At 41.3% G+C, this 16253-nt stretch overlaps 1 protein-coding gene across 1 annotated transcript; it reads left to right on the forward strand.

Moving 5' to 3' along the window:
* The first annotated feature begins 3167 nt into the window (after positions 1-3167).
* On the forward strand, positions 3168-4134 carry LOC145797903 (F-box/kelch-repeat protein At3g23880-like). Its single transcript, XM_082885342.1, has 2 exons — positions 3168-3335; positions 3673-4134. Exons 1-2 carry the CDS (start codon positions 3168-3170, stop codon positions 4132-4134), a joined length of 630 nt encoding a protein of 209 aa, XP_082741468.1.
* The last annotated feature ends 12119 nt before the right edge of the window (positions 4135-16253 follow it).

The following is a 16253-nucleotide window of genomic DNA, read 5'->3' on the forward strand; positions in this document are numbered from 1 at the left end:
GCCCTCAAATTCTCTCTGAATAAATTACGCGTTATTTTTTTTTTAATTACAAATTTAATCATGTAAAGTTTAATATTTATCATGTCATTTGAGAATTGAAATTATAAATGTCAGGTATTCCTGTTCTTGACTCAAATTATTGAAGATATAAGTTGATAAAACAAAACTTGGGAGTATTTTCAATGCCCATACAATTTTACTTCGTATTTTCAAAAGCTCAAAGCAGTTTAAAATTAATTTTTCATATTCAAAATTGTTTTGTGAAGTTTTAAGAGGAATCTCAAAACCCTAATACACACGCCTTGACAAGCACAACACCACTATCCATGGTGGTCGAAAGCATTTCGAATCATGGAGAACTCGAGGAGAGGATCGAGATGACCCAGAAAAGCACAGTGCCCCAACCGGAAGACGAGATACTTTTGAGACTGCTCGTTAAGTCTCTGCTGCAATTCAGGTGCGTTTCCAAATCATGGAGTTCTTCGATTTCAAGTCCCCAATTTGTGAAATCCCACCTCGGTATGTGTAATGCCCTCAAAATAATAACATTAAACCCATCAATATAAACATACATTTATGTACAAAAGATCCACGTTTCCTCAATTCATCAGAGTACTTCATTACAAAAGTATTACACGTTAACAACAAAAGTAAATGCCCTACGGGCTTACAGCTTTCCAAGTTAACACTTGGTTACAAAAGAGAGTATTGACTCGGTTACACATTAAGCCCTTGGCTTGAATTTACATGTAATACAACAAAAGGAAAATAAGGCAACAAAAGTAAGTTTGCCCCTAGCCTCCCAAGCTATGTCCTCAGAAGTGGCATGCTACCTGTACCTGAAAATGATGTTCCCATATAGGGTGAGCCACAGCCCAGCAGAGATATACTAAACCAACTATAAACAATGCCTAAAAGATTAGCAACCGAAAGATGGTCGATACTTACACCTCCATTTACATCTTATTTCAATTCCATGACAACCAAGTCTACGTTACAAGTTACTTTTCATTTCTTGTTCAACTTTGGGTTTGAAAACAGGGCTCAGTACTCTAGCCAAAACATTTTGATGAGATTACAGTTCATCACTAGAATATTTTCAAAATTCACGGTGGATACACATTTTGGTGTTGTATCAATAACACATAAACTACTTCCATACTTCACAAACGATGATGATATACATTTTAGTGCTATATCAAATCAAACAAACTTTTCAATAGATAAGCATATGAGCTATATCACTACTACAACAGATAAGCATATGAGCCATATCAACATTCCAATAGATAAGCATATGAGCTGTATCAACACTACATCATATAAGCATATGAGCTGTATCAATGCTACAACAGATAAGCATATGAGCTATATCAATACAACAACAGATAAGCATATGAGCTATATCAATACTACAACAGATAAGCATATGAGCTATATCAATACTACAACAGATAAGCATATGAGCTGTATCTACACTACAACAGATAAGCATATGAGCTATATCTACACTTCACTAGACAAGCATATGAGCTATATCTACACTTCTCTAGACAAGCATATGAGCTGTATCTACACTTCACAAAGACAAGCATATGAGCTGTATCTTCACTTCACAAAGACAAGCATATGAGCTGTATCTTCACTTCTCTAGACAAGCATATGAGTTGTATCTTCACTTCTCTAGACAAGCATATGAGCTGTATCTACGGAGTTCATCCCCCATCCCCTCCCAATCCTATCCGGTTTAGAGGTACATCCCCCATTTTCCCCTAAACCGCGGAGTACATCCCCCATCTCCTCCTCTACACAATGCATATAAACACAAAGGTTCTATACACAATATAACGCATGTAAACACAGAATCACATACGCAATCAATCAATACATAAAGTTAATGTATTCTACCAACCGTCTACACAATGCATGTAAACACATTGGTCATATACACAATCACTCAATACATAAAGTTAATGTATTCTATCAACCGTCATACTCTATGACACATCCGATTGATTAGTTTTAGTTTGCCTAATCATCATGCATTGTCTACAACAATCAACACTACCCTCCACCGGTAGCCCAAAGCAATTATTTCTAAGCAGGAAATAAATGCACAAATGGATAATATATCAACATTCTCAATTCAATTCCTTGCTTTCTTCAATTAATTATATGCATTAATTAATTAAACCAATTAGGTCAAATTACCATAATTCACAAAACAACCCTAAGGTTCCATTTCCATCAATGTCCCAACATTAATCTCATTTCTCTATGCCTAACATGCATATAGGTTTTTATATTTAAAACCCCAACTTTTGTAAAATTACACAAAGGCCCAAACTTTCTCGAAACTACCCAACAACCCCCAACATATCAAAATGCTAAAATTCAAAGACAAAGCTCATAAGATGGAGTAGGTTATCCCTACCTCGAATGATGGGGCTCAACGAAGAAGATGAAGAAACGGAAATGCTCTAAATCTCGAAATTTTCAGATTAAAAGATAGCCCTCGACGATCAACACAACTTTTGTAAAGGCCCAAGGTGAGAAAACAACTCCTACTAGATCAATCCTAAGAGAGAAGTTAGGGTTTTAGTGAGAGGAGCTCTCAAAACACCTTTCTGGAAAAGTAAGAGAGAGAAGAGATGTTGAAAAGTGAACAAAAAGGTCGGATCTCGGCTTTATATAAAAGTCGCCCCGCTCGAGCGTCGAACTCCCCGCTCGAGCGTCACTCACAGATCCCCGCTCGAGCGTCCAATCCCCCGCTCGAGTGGCGGATGCACGCTCCCAGAACTTTTACAGACATGATGCCCGCTCAAGCGTCAATCTCCCTGCTCGAGCGTATACCACTGCAGACGAAATACTGGATGGATGATTTCCCCGCTCGAGCGCCAACACCCCCGCTCGAGCGGACAAGCAACAACAGAGTCCCGCTCGAGCGTCAAAAGCGCCACTCGAGCGGAGGGACCAAAAACTGGGCAAAGATTTTACGTTTTAAAACACAACCAACTTATTCCCAACTTATTCCCAACTTGCCCAACACAACCCAAAGCTCGAACACAAAGAGAAAGGGATAGAAAGAGGATAAGACCGTAGAACTCTTACGAAACCGAATCCGGATTACAGTTAAGCACGAAAGGGAAAATCGGGATCGCTATAGTATGTCATCTAGGACTGACGATGATGATTATATACAACAGAGACTGATACTGAGATATATTCCAGAATTTGATTTGAAGTTGTGTTCTTTTACTCTGTATTCAATAATAAACAACTTGAATCTGATGAATGATGAAGAAACCGCCGTTGAACTTGATTGTCCATTTCAAGTAGATGGTAATGTAGTTTTTATTTTAGGTTCATGTAATGGGTTGGTGTGGGCTGGTTACAGTCGACATGTTATAATCATTATGGAACCCATCTACTAGGAAACACAAGATATTGCCAAATTTGGATGCTAAAAATGCGTTTACAAGAGCATGTGGGTTTGGTTATGATAAGTCTACCGATGACTACAAGGTGGTTAGGATCTTTAGTGAGGGTCAGAACCAAAGTGGGGTGGGGGTGGTGGTTTATTCATTGAGGAGGAATTTGTGGAGGAGGATCGGAGACTTTCCTTATGGTATTCCTCCACATCCATTTATTTCAAGATAATTTGCAAATCAGGCTCTCCATTGGGTCACCCATGTTGATACGGAATCGAGTTACTCTTCTTGGGTGGTTGTTTCTCTTGATTTGGAGAAGGAAACGTATGCAGCAATTGTGCCATCTGATTTCGGGGATTGTGTTATTGATTTGACATTGTGTGTTTTAAAAGGATGCCTCCATGTGCTCTGCAACTTCTCGACTTGTGCTGATGTATGGGTAATGAACGAGAATGGCGAGAGAGAACCTTGGACTAAGTCGTTCACAATACCATATTCTGTAGTGTCAAGAATTTGCCACTGCACACCATTGTGCATTTCGAAAAATGGTGAAATTTTATTGAAATTTGAGAATCTGTTAGTTCTTTACAATTTGAAAGATGGTAAATTTAGGAATCCTGGAATACCTAACATGTGCAACTGTCTTCCAGTGGATACCTATGTTGAGAGCTTAGTCTCCCTTGATGGTAATAATTTGGGTTAGAGGCAAGAACAGTATCAAAAGCTCGAGAAAGATAAAATTAGTATATCTTATTATTCCTTCAACACTATATGTTTAATGCACAAAGATTTCTTTCCTTTTCTTTACATGGACAGCCTTGCTTTTATGTCTATATGTTCAAACGCAAATCAAATAAAAATAAGACACCCAAAAGATCAAATGAGTTGTAGTTCTCTCCACTCTGGAGGCGTTTACAATTGTCACATATTCATTTTCTCTCCCGAAGGTTGTCTCTTTTAAGTAAGCATACTGTGCCATTCTTGTTATTTTGTCAATATCCATGCCCAATTTCAATCTATCCAGCTTTACCAGATTAGGGTTTTTTAGGGTTTCATATACTTCATGATTTGTTTTTGAACTGTGAAGGCTGTTGAAATAGCCTTGATTAGTGTGCATTGTCACACAAAATAATGCATGAGAGAGAGAGAGAGAGAGAGAGAGAAGGGCCAGTTTTTGTTATTTTTTCTTTTGTATCTGTCTGAAACTCTAATGGAGGTAATTGTAATTTACATTTAATTTTACTTCTATCTTGGCATGCTTAAAAAATGGTCACCATTGCTTGTGTGAAAGTTGATGCCTAAACTTGTTTTATCTTTTGAATAGCTACAACAAAAAAATAAAATAAAAAATTCCTGGGATTTTTGTGTTTGTGTTTCTAAGAAGTGTTTTTTAAATCTGATTAACAGCTTTTCAGATTCTCTTCAATTGGACGCCATTGTTTAGGGCCTATTCTCATCCATGTTGAAGTTGTTGTGGAAAGGCAGCTCCAGCAGAAAATAAGATTTCGAAGTAATACATATTTTGTCAGCCCCCCTCCTCTTGATGTATACAATATGTTCATTTTCATTTTGTTGACATCGCAACTATTATATTTGAGGTGCAATTTTAGAGTGATCGCTCTTGTGGATATTCATGGTTTATTTTTGGGTCTTAATTGGATAGGCTTCTGGTTTAATGACGCTCAAGTAATGAGTTGTCCCATTTTTATTTTTATTTTTTAAAGCTTGTAGTTTGTCAAGTATAATTAGAAACTTAAAATAGATGCTGAAAAATTATTGGGTGATTAGATTCTTTGAACTTTTTGTCGGTCTATGTTGAATAAAGCATTTTATTGTTCTTGTGCTTATTCATTTAACAAAGTAGATGTACAAAATAAATTATTCAAATTATTCTTAACTTAAACAAGGGGGAAATCCTTGTCCAAAAAACAAAAACAAAAAAAATAGAGAAGAGGTTAATGAAGTAATAGTGAAATAAGGTTAAATTATTTAATTATTTTTTAATATTTTGAAGAAAGCACTTTATTAACCAAATAAAATAAGATTTTGAAGTAATACATATTTTTTATCCCCCCTCCTCTTGATGTATACAATATGTTCATTTTCATTTTGTTGAGGTGCAATTTTAGAGCCATCGCTCTCGTGGATATTCGTGTTTTATTTTTGGGTCTTAATTGTACAGGCTTCTGTTTTAAGGACAGTCAAGTAATGTTGTCTTCTTCTTTCTTTTTTAAGTTTGTAGTTCATCAAGTATTATCAGAAACTTAAACAACAATGACAGAGAAATCTAATTTTGAAATTCTAAAGAGAGGTCTACTGATATGGCAAGAGAAAATAAAAATATAAATAAAAACAAAACAAAAATATAGGCACATATCACATCACATGTAGGTCTCACTCCATACCATATCAGTAGAACTCTCTTTAGAACTCTAAAATGATAACTATCAATCTTTATTCAAACTTAAAATAGATACTGAAAAATTATTCGGTGATTAGATTCTTCAAACTTCTTGTGGGTCTATGGTGAAGAAAGCACTTTATTATTCTTGTGCTTATTTATTTAACAAAGTAGGTGTACAAAATAAATTATTCAAATTATCCTCAAACAAGGGAAAAAGCCTTGTCCAAAAGAAAAATAGAGAAGGGGTTAATGAAGTAATAGTAACATGGAGAGTTAATTCCTTGACATTGAACAACAATTTTGAGCCTTGACCTGTGTTTGAATTTATTTTGGATAAATTACACTTTGCTCATTTTGTATTTGGTCACTTTCCTACTTTGGCTATTAAAGATTTTTTTTTTTTTTTTTTTTTTTTTTTTTTTTTTTTTGGCCTTTTATGTTTTAAATTTTTTCCAATTTACTCTTAAAGCTAACTCAAGTTCAAAATTAAGCAAAAAATATCATAACTGTCACATAACATAAAAAATATATTATTATATTGGGATTTAAGTTTATTTTAAAGATGTGAGTTATATATAACAAAATATTTTTATGTCACGTTACTATCAATGTATTATTTTTTGTCTAATTTTTAATAGAAAATTGTGGAAATATGGTTTGGAAATACTCTAGTATCCTGTAGGACGCTCTTGATCCTTACCTTGTCACTTGAAAAAGGATGAGCACTCCGGTCGGGGGTGCCGGTAATTGTGGGAATATGGCTTGGAAATACTCTAGTATCCTGTAGGACGCTCCTGATCCTCAGCTTGTCACCTGAAAAAGGATGAACACTCCGGTTGGCGGTGCCGGTATTAGCACTCTGACGGACAAGTCAATATATACTCTCTCGTTTGCTTGTATCACAAGTTAATCTTATTTATTCTCACATACCTCTCTTTGATTGATGCTCCTCCTATTATACTCATCACTGATCTTGGGGGTCGAGCCCACCTTTAATCCAGCGTATAATTGCTCACTCGGCCATTCTATCATGCCTATTTGCACTCGGCTTCTTTTACGGGTGATTATATGGCCGATTTAGTTATTCAGCTTCAAGATCCCCTCAGGCCGGAACCAAATAGTATATATCCTGATTGTTCTTTAAATTCACTTGGCTTTTCTACATAAAAATAATATTCGGCTCCCACAATTGTCCCCCAAACATCCTACTAATGTCAGTTAGTCGGCATGTTTGGTTTTGAACTTAGAGAGTAAAAAATATGGTGATTACCCTCATTCCAACACAAGTGTCAGAACGTCTGCGCCTTTTAGGAATTATTATAATTTCCCGCCCCTTCGTACACTTCATTCATTTAATGCGATTTGAAACCGTGTTGTCCCTTCGAATGTATGTTTTTTTAATACACAAAGTTTCTTGTTGCCTGTCGGTATACTTCATTCATTTCACGACCTCTATAACTTCGTCCCATTCCTCATTGCCCTCTCTGCTTCTTGTAAGTTCTCCTCTTCTCCATTTCGACTCTTATTTCCTTGTTTGTTTTCTAGTTTAGAATACTTCCTATACTGGCTATGATGGCGAAACATTTGAAAGCCCTTCTTTTTGTAGATCGAGTTTCTGGTTTTCGTCATCATTTTTCCATTCCTGACGACGTCCATCTGTCACTCGTAGCAGAGCGTAGTTGATATGGAGAGGACAGATGAGAGTACAATCATCTTTCTTCTTCTATCAATTGCTGAGGGCAGAGTCCGTTTCCCCCCTTCACCCATTTTTGAGGGTCGTCCTTCGTCACTGGGGTTTAATCCCTTCTCAACCTAACGTAAATTTTTACTGAATCATAATGGGAATTGTAGAACTAAACCGATGCCTTAGGCTCAATCTTGGAATCCCTGCTATTCGGCATTGTTATGCCTTGGCCAAATCCTCTGGCCGGTAGGGGCACCACTTTCTTAGGGCTAAGGACACCGACCATCATTTGGTGACTATGCTTGCCAGCTCTGGCAAGTGTGTTGATGATGTCATGGTCGTTGTCCGAGACAACTGGGAATTCGATGAGAGCGAAGATCGCCTAGATCCTGTGCCTAGGCGAAAAGGCGAACTAGGTGGCCGTATAGTCTTCCATGTGTATTTGTTTATATATTTACTCGACTTAGATTCTATGCACTTAACCATTTCATTTACGTAGGTAACAATTTGAAAAAAGTTATCGTCTCGGCTAACGACATTGTACTTGCGCAAATCAAAATCGCACTCCAGTTCTTCAGCCGTCCAAATCTCCAGAAGCAATGGAGGGTGGCCCACATACTTCTGAGATACAAGCCAACTTACGCTACATTTTCGGGCGCAGATAACATTCCGATTCCCAGGGGCGAATAGCAGCTGACGGTGTTTATCTTCCCGAACTTTAAGAATCTTAGGCAGATTGGTCTTGAAGTTTCAGATTCAGAGCCAGCGGACGAATAAATAGCCGAAGAAGTCGCTGAGCAACCGAATCAGTCCACCTTGGACAGATTCGATAGACTAGAGGAGGAGGTTGACGTGGCCCTAAATTTGTCTTTTGAGGAAGCTGACCTCAACCCTCCATCCACTTCAGGCCGAGCAGACGTCTCGTTTGAAGATATTTTCACCAACTTAGGGGACCTACCCGGCTCATATCCTGACAACATGGCTGGGGAGTCGATCACCCAGATGGCTAGGAGAAATAACACCGAGAGGATGGCTGCCCGAAGGAAAGCCGAAGCCGACCAATCTGAACCTCCACCCCGTCTGCTCGTTACTAGGGCTGAGTCTTCTCCATCTACTCTTGTTGAAGAGATGGCTCAGATTGATACGACTGAAATGGAGCTGATTGTTGATCAACAGAATAGCCAGGTGACCGAGCACAGGAGGAAGAAGCGTCCTGCTGAGCAAAAAGCTGACTCTTCGGAAAACCTTACTAATAAACGGCCGCGCATGGAAGAGTCAGACTTGATTGTGTTGTTTATAATACAACCAAAGATAAAGAACATATCGGTTGCTTCTGATGCATCAGCTGTCAAAGATGCTACTGTGGTGTAGACACCCCATTTTTGACCGTCCTCAAAGACTTGGACGTCACTGCTTGAACACTCAGTGATCATCCATGTCCATGTTTGTTTTGAGTTCCCGGAGGTTTTGCCTGCGCGCCTTGCCTCAGGATCTCTCGACTTGCTTGTTTTGTGCTTGGTTTTCCACCAAGGACTTGTGTGTTTTTGTACCTGAGGGTAGAGAGTAGTTTGTTAGCTACCCCTGACCCCCACCGGCCTTGGCTTAAGGCCACCGGCCGTGTCTTCTTGCTACCGACCATTGGTGAAATACACCATTGGCCAGTCAGCATTTGGTGTGGTCGGCCGACCATCTGTTTGGCCGATGGCCCATTTTGCTGGCCAGTACCACCTTTTTGCCTTTTACGGGCATAATGCATGCCAGCTATGCCAGCTGGAATGCATGGACCCTTCTCTCCATGCACGGGTGTGGCTGTTTTGCCGCTTTTGCACCTTTTTGGTCTAGCTTCTTGAGGAAGCTTGGACCTTTGTCTTAGCTTCCTCAAGAAGCTTGGACACCTGTCCCAGCTTCCTAAGGAAGCCTTGGCCCCTTTGCCTTGGCTTCTTTAGGAAGACTTGACCCTTTTTTAATAGCTTCCCTTGGAAGCTTAGTCTTTCCCTTGTCTATATAAGAGACCCCTCTTCTCCTTTGATGGGGTTCAGCAAAATCAGACCTAGAACATACATATATCTGATATACACCTTCTCTCTCTATATCTCCCTCTCTCTCTTCATTTTGTGTGGGTTTAAGGGCCTAAGAGTGTGTTTTGTTCTTAGTTTTGCACTAAAACACACACCATTACACCATACTTCGACTTGGGAGGTCTTGAGGGTTTGTTCTTGAAGTTTTGGGTCGGTTTTGGACAGAAGAAGGTGGCTGACCTTGCTGTTCTTGAGGTGTTCTTCAAGGGTAACATTCTTACTTTATTTTTCCCAATCTTGCACTAGTTTTTATCCTATCTTGCATACTGATTTAAGCTTTGTGAATAAATGAAAAAATTCTTATATTTTCATGCTTAAGATACTTGATTAAGGTCACTTTGGTGTTGGGGGTCGACCTCCCCCTCGTAGGCCTTGTTTGGCCCTTTTTTGTGCTCTCTTTGTTGAGCTTTGAATCCTATTGTGTTTTGGCCTTCTCACCACTGAAATCCAGTGGATTTTTAGTGGTGATGAAGGGGTTTTGAGGTCTTGCATAGCGGAGGGACACCCCTCTCTCCATAGTCTCTCATTTGTGCATGTTCTTGGCTCATAAGGGTAGCATATGTGCTTGGTTGTTTTTGAACCCATTTTAGAGGTTTTTTGGATGTTGTTTAGTCATATGTTGCCTCTATTTTTGGTCGGATTAAAGGTCCCTCGCATGCATAATATACTTGCTTTATATTCCCTTATTTTGCCTAGAAGAGCATCATGCATTTAGCCCACCATGCTCTCATGTTTTGGCCTAACTTTGTGAAGTTCTTAGCCATGTCTTACCATGCTTGAAGTCTGTTGGGTGCTGATTTGATCATATTTTCCATGTTTGGTATAGCCCCTTTGTATTTTGGCTTGTGAGCCTTGAGTGTGTGAGTCATTAGCATGCTTTAGTTGGGTGGTTTCAATGATTTGGAGTCATTTCACATGCCATTTCAGCCCCTAATCCATGCTTGTATGCTTACATTCATCATCACTTTCTTGCCTTGAAGGGTTGTTCTTTTGTGCCTTAAAAAGGGTCATAGTGCATGCCTTGTGTTTAAGTCATTCGAGGCTGCCATATCAGTGGGTTTTGGGGCATATTTTGATGCATTAAAACTCTATTTTTGGTTGCATGATTCATGCCATGAGTGGTTGGGGTGGTCGTAGTAGAATACTCCTTTTTGTGGCCTTGAATGCTTCCTTTTTCACATCCATTCCCTAGCATGTTTTGGTGTCATCTTTTGCATGCTTTTCAGAGTTTAACATGAGTGTTTAATGTCCAAGTATATTGTCCTTATGTGTGCTTAGAGTTGTCCCCTTCCATGCTTAAGTAATGAACCTTGGTGTGTGCATGCTTGCATACATGATTTGTGCCCTCTTGCACCACTTTTGGTCACTGTTTTGGGGTGGGCTGAGGTCTGCCCCTTTGGTTCAAGTCCACCATTGCATGATCATGTTACATTATTTTGGTTTCGTGTTTGCATTGTATCATGTTTGCACACTTGCATATTGTTTAGCTAATTGCATTTGATGTCATAGCATTGTATGATAGTTTGCATCACATTGCATGTTTGCATGCTTGGTTTGCATTACATTTGGCATGTTTGCATACTCAAGCCATCTTACACACCTGAGCCATATTTGTATACATGTATTGCATTGTTTTGTTTGGGGTGTCAAACCAAGCATGAGAATTGAGGTGCGTTCGTGCTCAAAGTGACGTAACGCGCCTCGATCCTCGGTCGCCGACGCCCTTGACCTCAGTATGATAGGTCAATGGCACTCATTTATTTTGTTTGCATGGATTTACATTGATTTGTAACTTGGCCTCTTAGGCCATCATGCATCGAAATGCGCAATTCATGGCCCGAGGGTCGAGGGCCACACTCCCTTGAGTCCATTACATGATTGGGAGAGTGGCCATGCACACATTTGCTTGAAAATTCCAAGCCATACACTGCTTGTCCTCTGCTGTTGTCAACTGCAGGATTCTGCAGGAATCAATGGCCGACCGGCCACATACAGTGCCGACCGGCCACCAAAGTCCAGCTGGTGGCACAAGTTCTGGCCGATAAGATTGTTCCCATGGCCGGTGACCTTTTATCCTGGCCGGGGACATCCCAGAGCACTCGGAGGATGAATTAAAAGTGGTTTGGAGACTTTCATAATTTTCAGAGGGGTGAGGCAGTGTAAACAGAGGCAACAGTGGCATGGTATGGGTTTCCGGGCGAGGAGGATCGAGCATGCATCATCCACGCATTCCGAGGTAGGGCTGCGGCCACCTTCCTTTCTATTTAATTTGTTAATTAATTAAAAGTTCTGTAATAATTAATTTAGTATTATTTATTCGGACCCTCCGAGCGAGGGCAATTGTGTAATAAGTGTGCGTGAGTGTGTGTATGTCTTCTAACCTCACGTCTTTCTTCCCTTTTATTTACTAGCTTTCGATGGTTAGTTTAGGGCATGTTTCAATTAGCATACTTATGATAGCATGTTTGCATATATTCATTCGTTTTGCATGCACCGGGCTCGGCGCATCATACTAACTGCATTTGTATTTCAATCCCAAACTGAATACGTGTTAGCTGTAGCATTTCACATGTCATTTCAGAATAGCTGAGTCTATTGTAGTTGCATTCCTGCATGTGTTACATTAGGCATTTCTGTACAATTAGGACTATGCATTTCTAACATAGTTTTTGTTTTGGCTTGGAGTACTCTGTAAGTCTTTTTGCTTTAGCATCCTTGCATGCGTGTGAGTGTTGCCATGACAACATGCTTACCATGAGGCTATTTGCTTGTATGATATAATTGCTTGAATGCTTACGGGTGGAGGTTGAATTACCTGAATTGGAATAATGCATTAAAACTGTGAGTTTTAAAGCCCATCTTTTCTAAGCCCACTTGAGGGTGGCAAAACCTGCATTTTAGCCTACTTGCGAGTAGCAAACCGTTTTCAAAACAGACATGAAATGCTTTATCCCAATTCAGGCAACTCAGTCTATACTTGTTATGCTGTGCGCATCACATAGTAAATCTAGGCTAATAACTGGAATAAGAACACATAACGTTTTCAAAATTGGATATCATGGTTAGTAGAGGCAGATCTTCGGATCGAGCGAGAGGGGGTGCTCATGGCTGACCTTTCCCAATCGTACCCAAGTTCCCGAGCCAAGGCAACATTGGTGATGACGGACACGTGGCCTTTAGCACCGAGTCAGGGTTTCCTAAATTTTCCAAAATCAAATATTTAGGTGGTGACTCTGTATCTGGCAAAGCAGTCCATGTTTGGCACTTCTTTTTCTAAAAATTTGTTTTCCAAAACGATTTGCCGGATTTGGACTCTTTGGTTCAGATTTAGAACCGTGACAATTTGAGAGTCCTGAACTGTAGTGAACCCAATATGAACAGAATGGGATTCATCCTCCCGGGGCGTTCGGGGACGTCTACAGTTTCTGGCGACTCTGCTAGGGAGTTAGAGAACTTGACTCGAACTCATGATATCTTGTTTTGACTACACTTATGTGTTTCTTTGCATTGCATGTGCATTGGTGCACCTAGGACACCGTGTTTGCCATCTGCTATTCCTGAACGATTTGCTGGAGGCTTGCTTTGTCAAAGCATGCCATAAGGCTGACCGGTTACGGGCTCTGCCAGTATGGGAGCACAAACCCCGGTTTCACCGGGGCACCCTTTTGACCATTCGACCTAGTGCATATTCGGAATCCATAGTGACCATTCCAAACTAGGACAGGTTGCTTACCCAATGTTAGGTTATTTGAAACCGCTGCATGCATAGTGAAACCCTAGCTCCTGACAAACTAGCACAGGGAAACCCTACCCCAACATAGGGGTGTTTTGGCTCTCACTTATCTGCTATGTGCTTAGAGTGTGTCTCTACAGGAATGCATGTATCAGTTTGCAAGTTTGGGCATCAGGCCTGCGGGCGCCAGTTCAGTGTTTGAGAATCAATTATTTGCGGGTATCAGGTTCAGTTTTGGAAACAGTGATTCGGGGATAATAATCAGTATTGAGGAACAGTGTATTCAGCTTATCAACCGTGTGTTGTGATGCCCAACTGTGTGTTGTGTATTTATTTTACGCTGTTATGCTACCCGTTTGTCTGGTTATTTATTTCCATATTGCTTTATTTATCTTCTTGCTAGGTAGTTTAGCACAATTGCTTCTGACCCAGTAGATATTCCCCAAGAACTCTGGACTAGAGGTCGCCAACTCAATTGATTTGAGGATCTGGTTGACGGACAACCAGTGTTTTATTCTCTACCCCCAGTTATCAGATGAAGGGCGAGAAGACGCAGTATATCTGAGCAGAGATTGCCAGAGCAGTGGTCAACCCTACCAGTGGACAATCAGATTGAGGTCTCAATTTTCACCACAGAGAGGGAATATATATCGGTAATTCAATCAGAACAGAGCAGTATGGCAAGCTTAGAGGAGATAGTGCACCAGCTCCAAGAGAGCATGAAAATTATGCAGCAAGACGCTGTCCGACAGGCAGAGTTCGCCAAGCAACATGCCACGGTTATGACTGAACAAGCGGAGTTAATCGTAAGGCTACAGCAGCAAGCCGGGGCATCTGCTTCACATCAAGCTCCTCCCTTACCAAGGGTTCCGATACCCAAGGAGACACCAAATGTCCAGAATTTCCAAGAGGATACAGACATTCCAACGGGGCTGGCTCCGGCCCCGATTCCACCGCAACTATCCAAGGCACCCATGCCTATCAATGCACCGGATTCTCCCTTCGATTTCGAAGTGGACCCCACAGCATTAAAACTAAGCAAGCTGGAAAAGATGTTTAAGAAATCCCAGGGAGTCAAGACTATCCCTGATATTGAGGACGGGTATACTAACGCGGCTGTGACGCTGCCAGATCGGTTCAAGATGCCACAAATTGACCGTTTTGATGGATCCGGGGATCCCATGGTGCACCTGAGGTTGTTTTCAGATATCTTAGGGCCGATGGGCCTCACCAGACTACAGAAGCTATCTTTGTTTGGCCAGACCCTGTCAAGTGTGACGGCCATATGGTATGCCAAATTAGAAGACGACGTCAAGAGAAACTGGGATGAGATGGCAGAGGCCTTCATCGCATAATACTCATATAACACGCAAATCGAGATTACGACCCGTGACCTCGAGACGACAAGGCAGGAGCCTTAGGAGAGCTTCTCAGAGTTCGTGACCAGATGGAGGGCCAAGGCCTCGATGATGACCGTAAGGCCCACAGATAAAGATCAGATTAGGATGATTGTGCGCAATCTCCAGCCTAAGCTGATGCAGAAAATGATCGTGCTCCCATTCCCTACCTTTTCAGATCTGTATGAGATGGGAGTATAGATTGAGGATGCCTTGAAGCAGGGCTTGATTGATAATGACCAGGAGCAACCCCGAAGAACTTTCAATCGCAACAACAACGCAGGCCCGAGCGGTGCTGCAACTACAAGAGCCTCCGAAGTGAGCATGGTCACCACTAACACCCCTCTAAGAACTATGGCAGCTATGCCATTCTCCGGTGCGTTCGGAAGCAGCACAGAAACATCCAAATACCTGCCCAAAAACCAAAGGACCTTCGCCCCATTATATATGCTCCTGTCCAAAGCTCTGGGAGTTTTAATAAAAAAATGGCACTTGAAACCCCTAGAACCGCGGCCATTATCAGAAAAACTTCCCCCTACCCACAACCCAGCCAAATATTGCGCATTTCACCAGCAACACGGTCACGACAGTGACCAATGCTTCCGATTACGTCATGAGATTCAAGATCTCGTTGACAACGGGGTGATTGTACCTCCCGAGAAACCCAATGTTACAACAAACCCTCTTCCACCACACAACCAAGCTCCACCTCCTAAAAGAATCAACTTTATCCAAACTAGGGTCGTGGCTTACGATCCTAGCATATATATCACCCTTTCCCACCTACCTAAGCCAGAGGTGTTCCTCCTGACTGCACTGTCTTGTGCATGTTGGACATCTCCAGAACCCAACCCGAACTAATGGTGGTAACTATCGAAGACAGAAGAGCGGAGATTTTAGAGGAAAATGGGATTGTTGAGCCAGAGTTCGAGGAATCTGGGAGTTTTATTGAGAAGGCATACAGTCCGAGCGACTACATCTCGTTACTAGGCCAAGATGGGCCAAATGTGGAATTGCCGACAGGGGCAGAGCTGTGTGTGATCCAAGGAGACGGATTTGGACAGAGGACAGACGGTTTGACGGCTGTGGAAGAGGACCTTGCCAACCTCCAGTTTTTCGAGGACCAAGATCCAGGGGATACAGCAGTTAACTGGTTTGATTATGAAGAATCGGTGGAGGCTACCGGGTGGCTGAATGATCAACCGGATGTCTTAGAAGAATTCCAACCAGAACGAGGCCCGGCAGGGGCGAGAATGTCAGTAACGGCCGGAAGGGCCGAAGAGCAGAATATATCGCCGGAGAGCGCCGGTGTCAAGAATCTCGCTCAGGAGTGGAGCACTTTGAATACAGAAATTATTGAACAGCCAGCTGTACTAACAAAATTGGAACGGGAAAGGTTTGAGCATTCTAATAGAATCAAGAAAGCTAAAGCCCATGAGGGGACTGAAACTGCTATGTACACAAAAACAGAGAATGCTGCGAGCATACGGATGGAGGGTACTGCAAGTACGAGAACAGTCATGCTG

The sequence above is a fragment of the Camellia sinensis genome, chromosome 8 (genome assembly GCF_055761805.1).
Source record: "Camellia sinensis isolate YWXY chromosome 8, ASM5576180v1, whole genome shotgun sequence".
In the NCBI taxonomy this organism is placed as follows: Eukaryota; Viridiplantae; Streptophyta; class Magnoliopsida; order Ericales; family Theaceae; genus Camellia; species Camellia sinensis.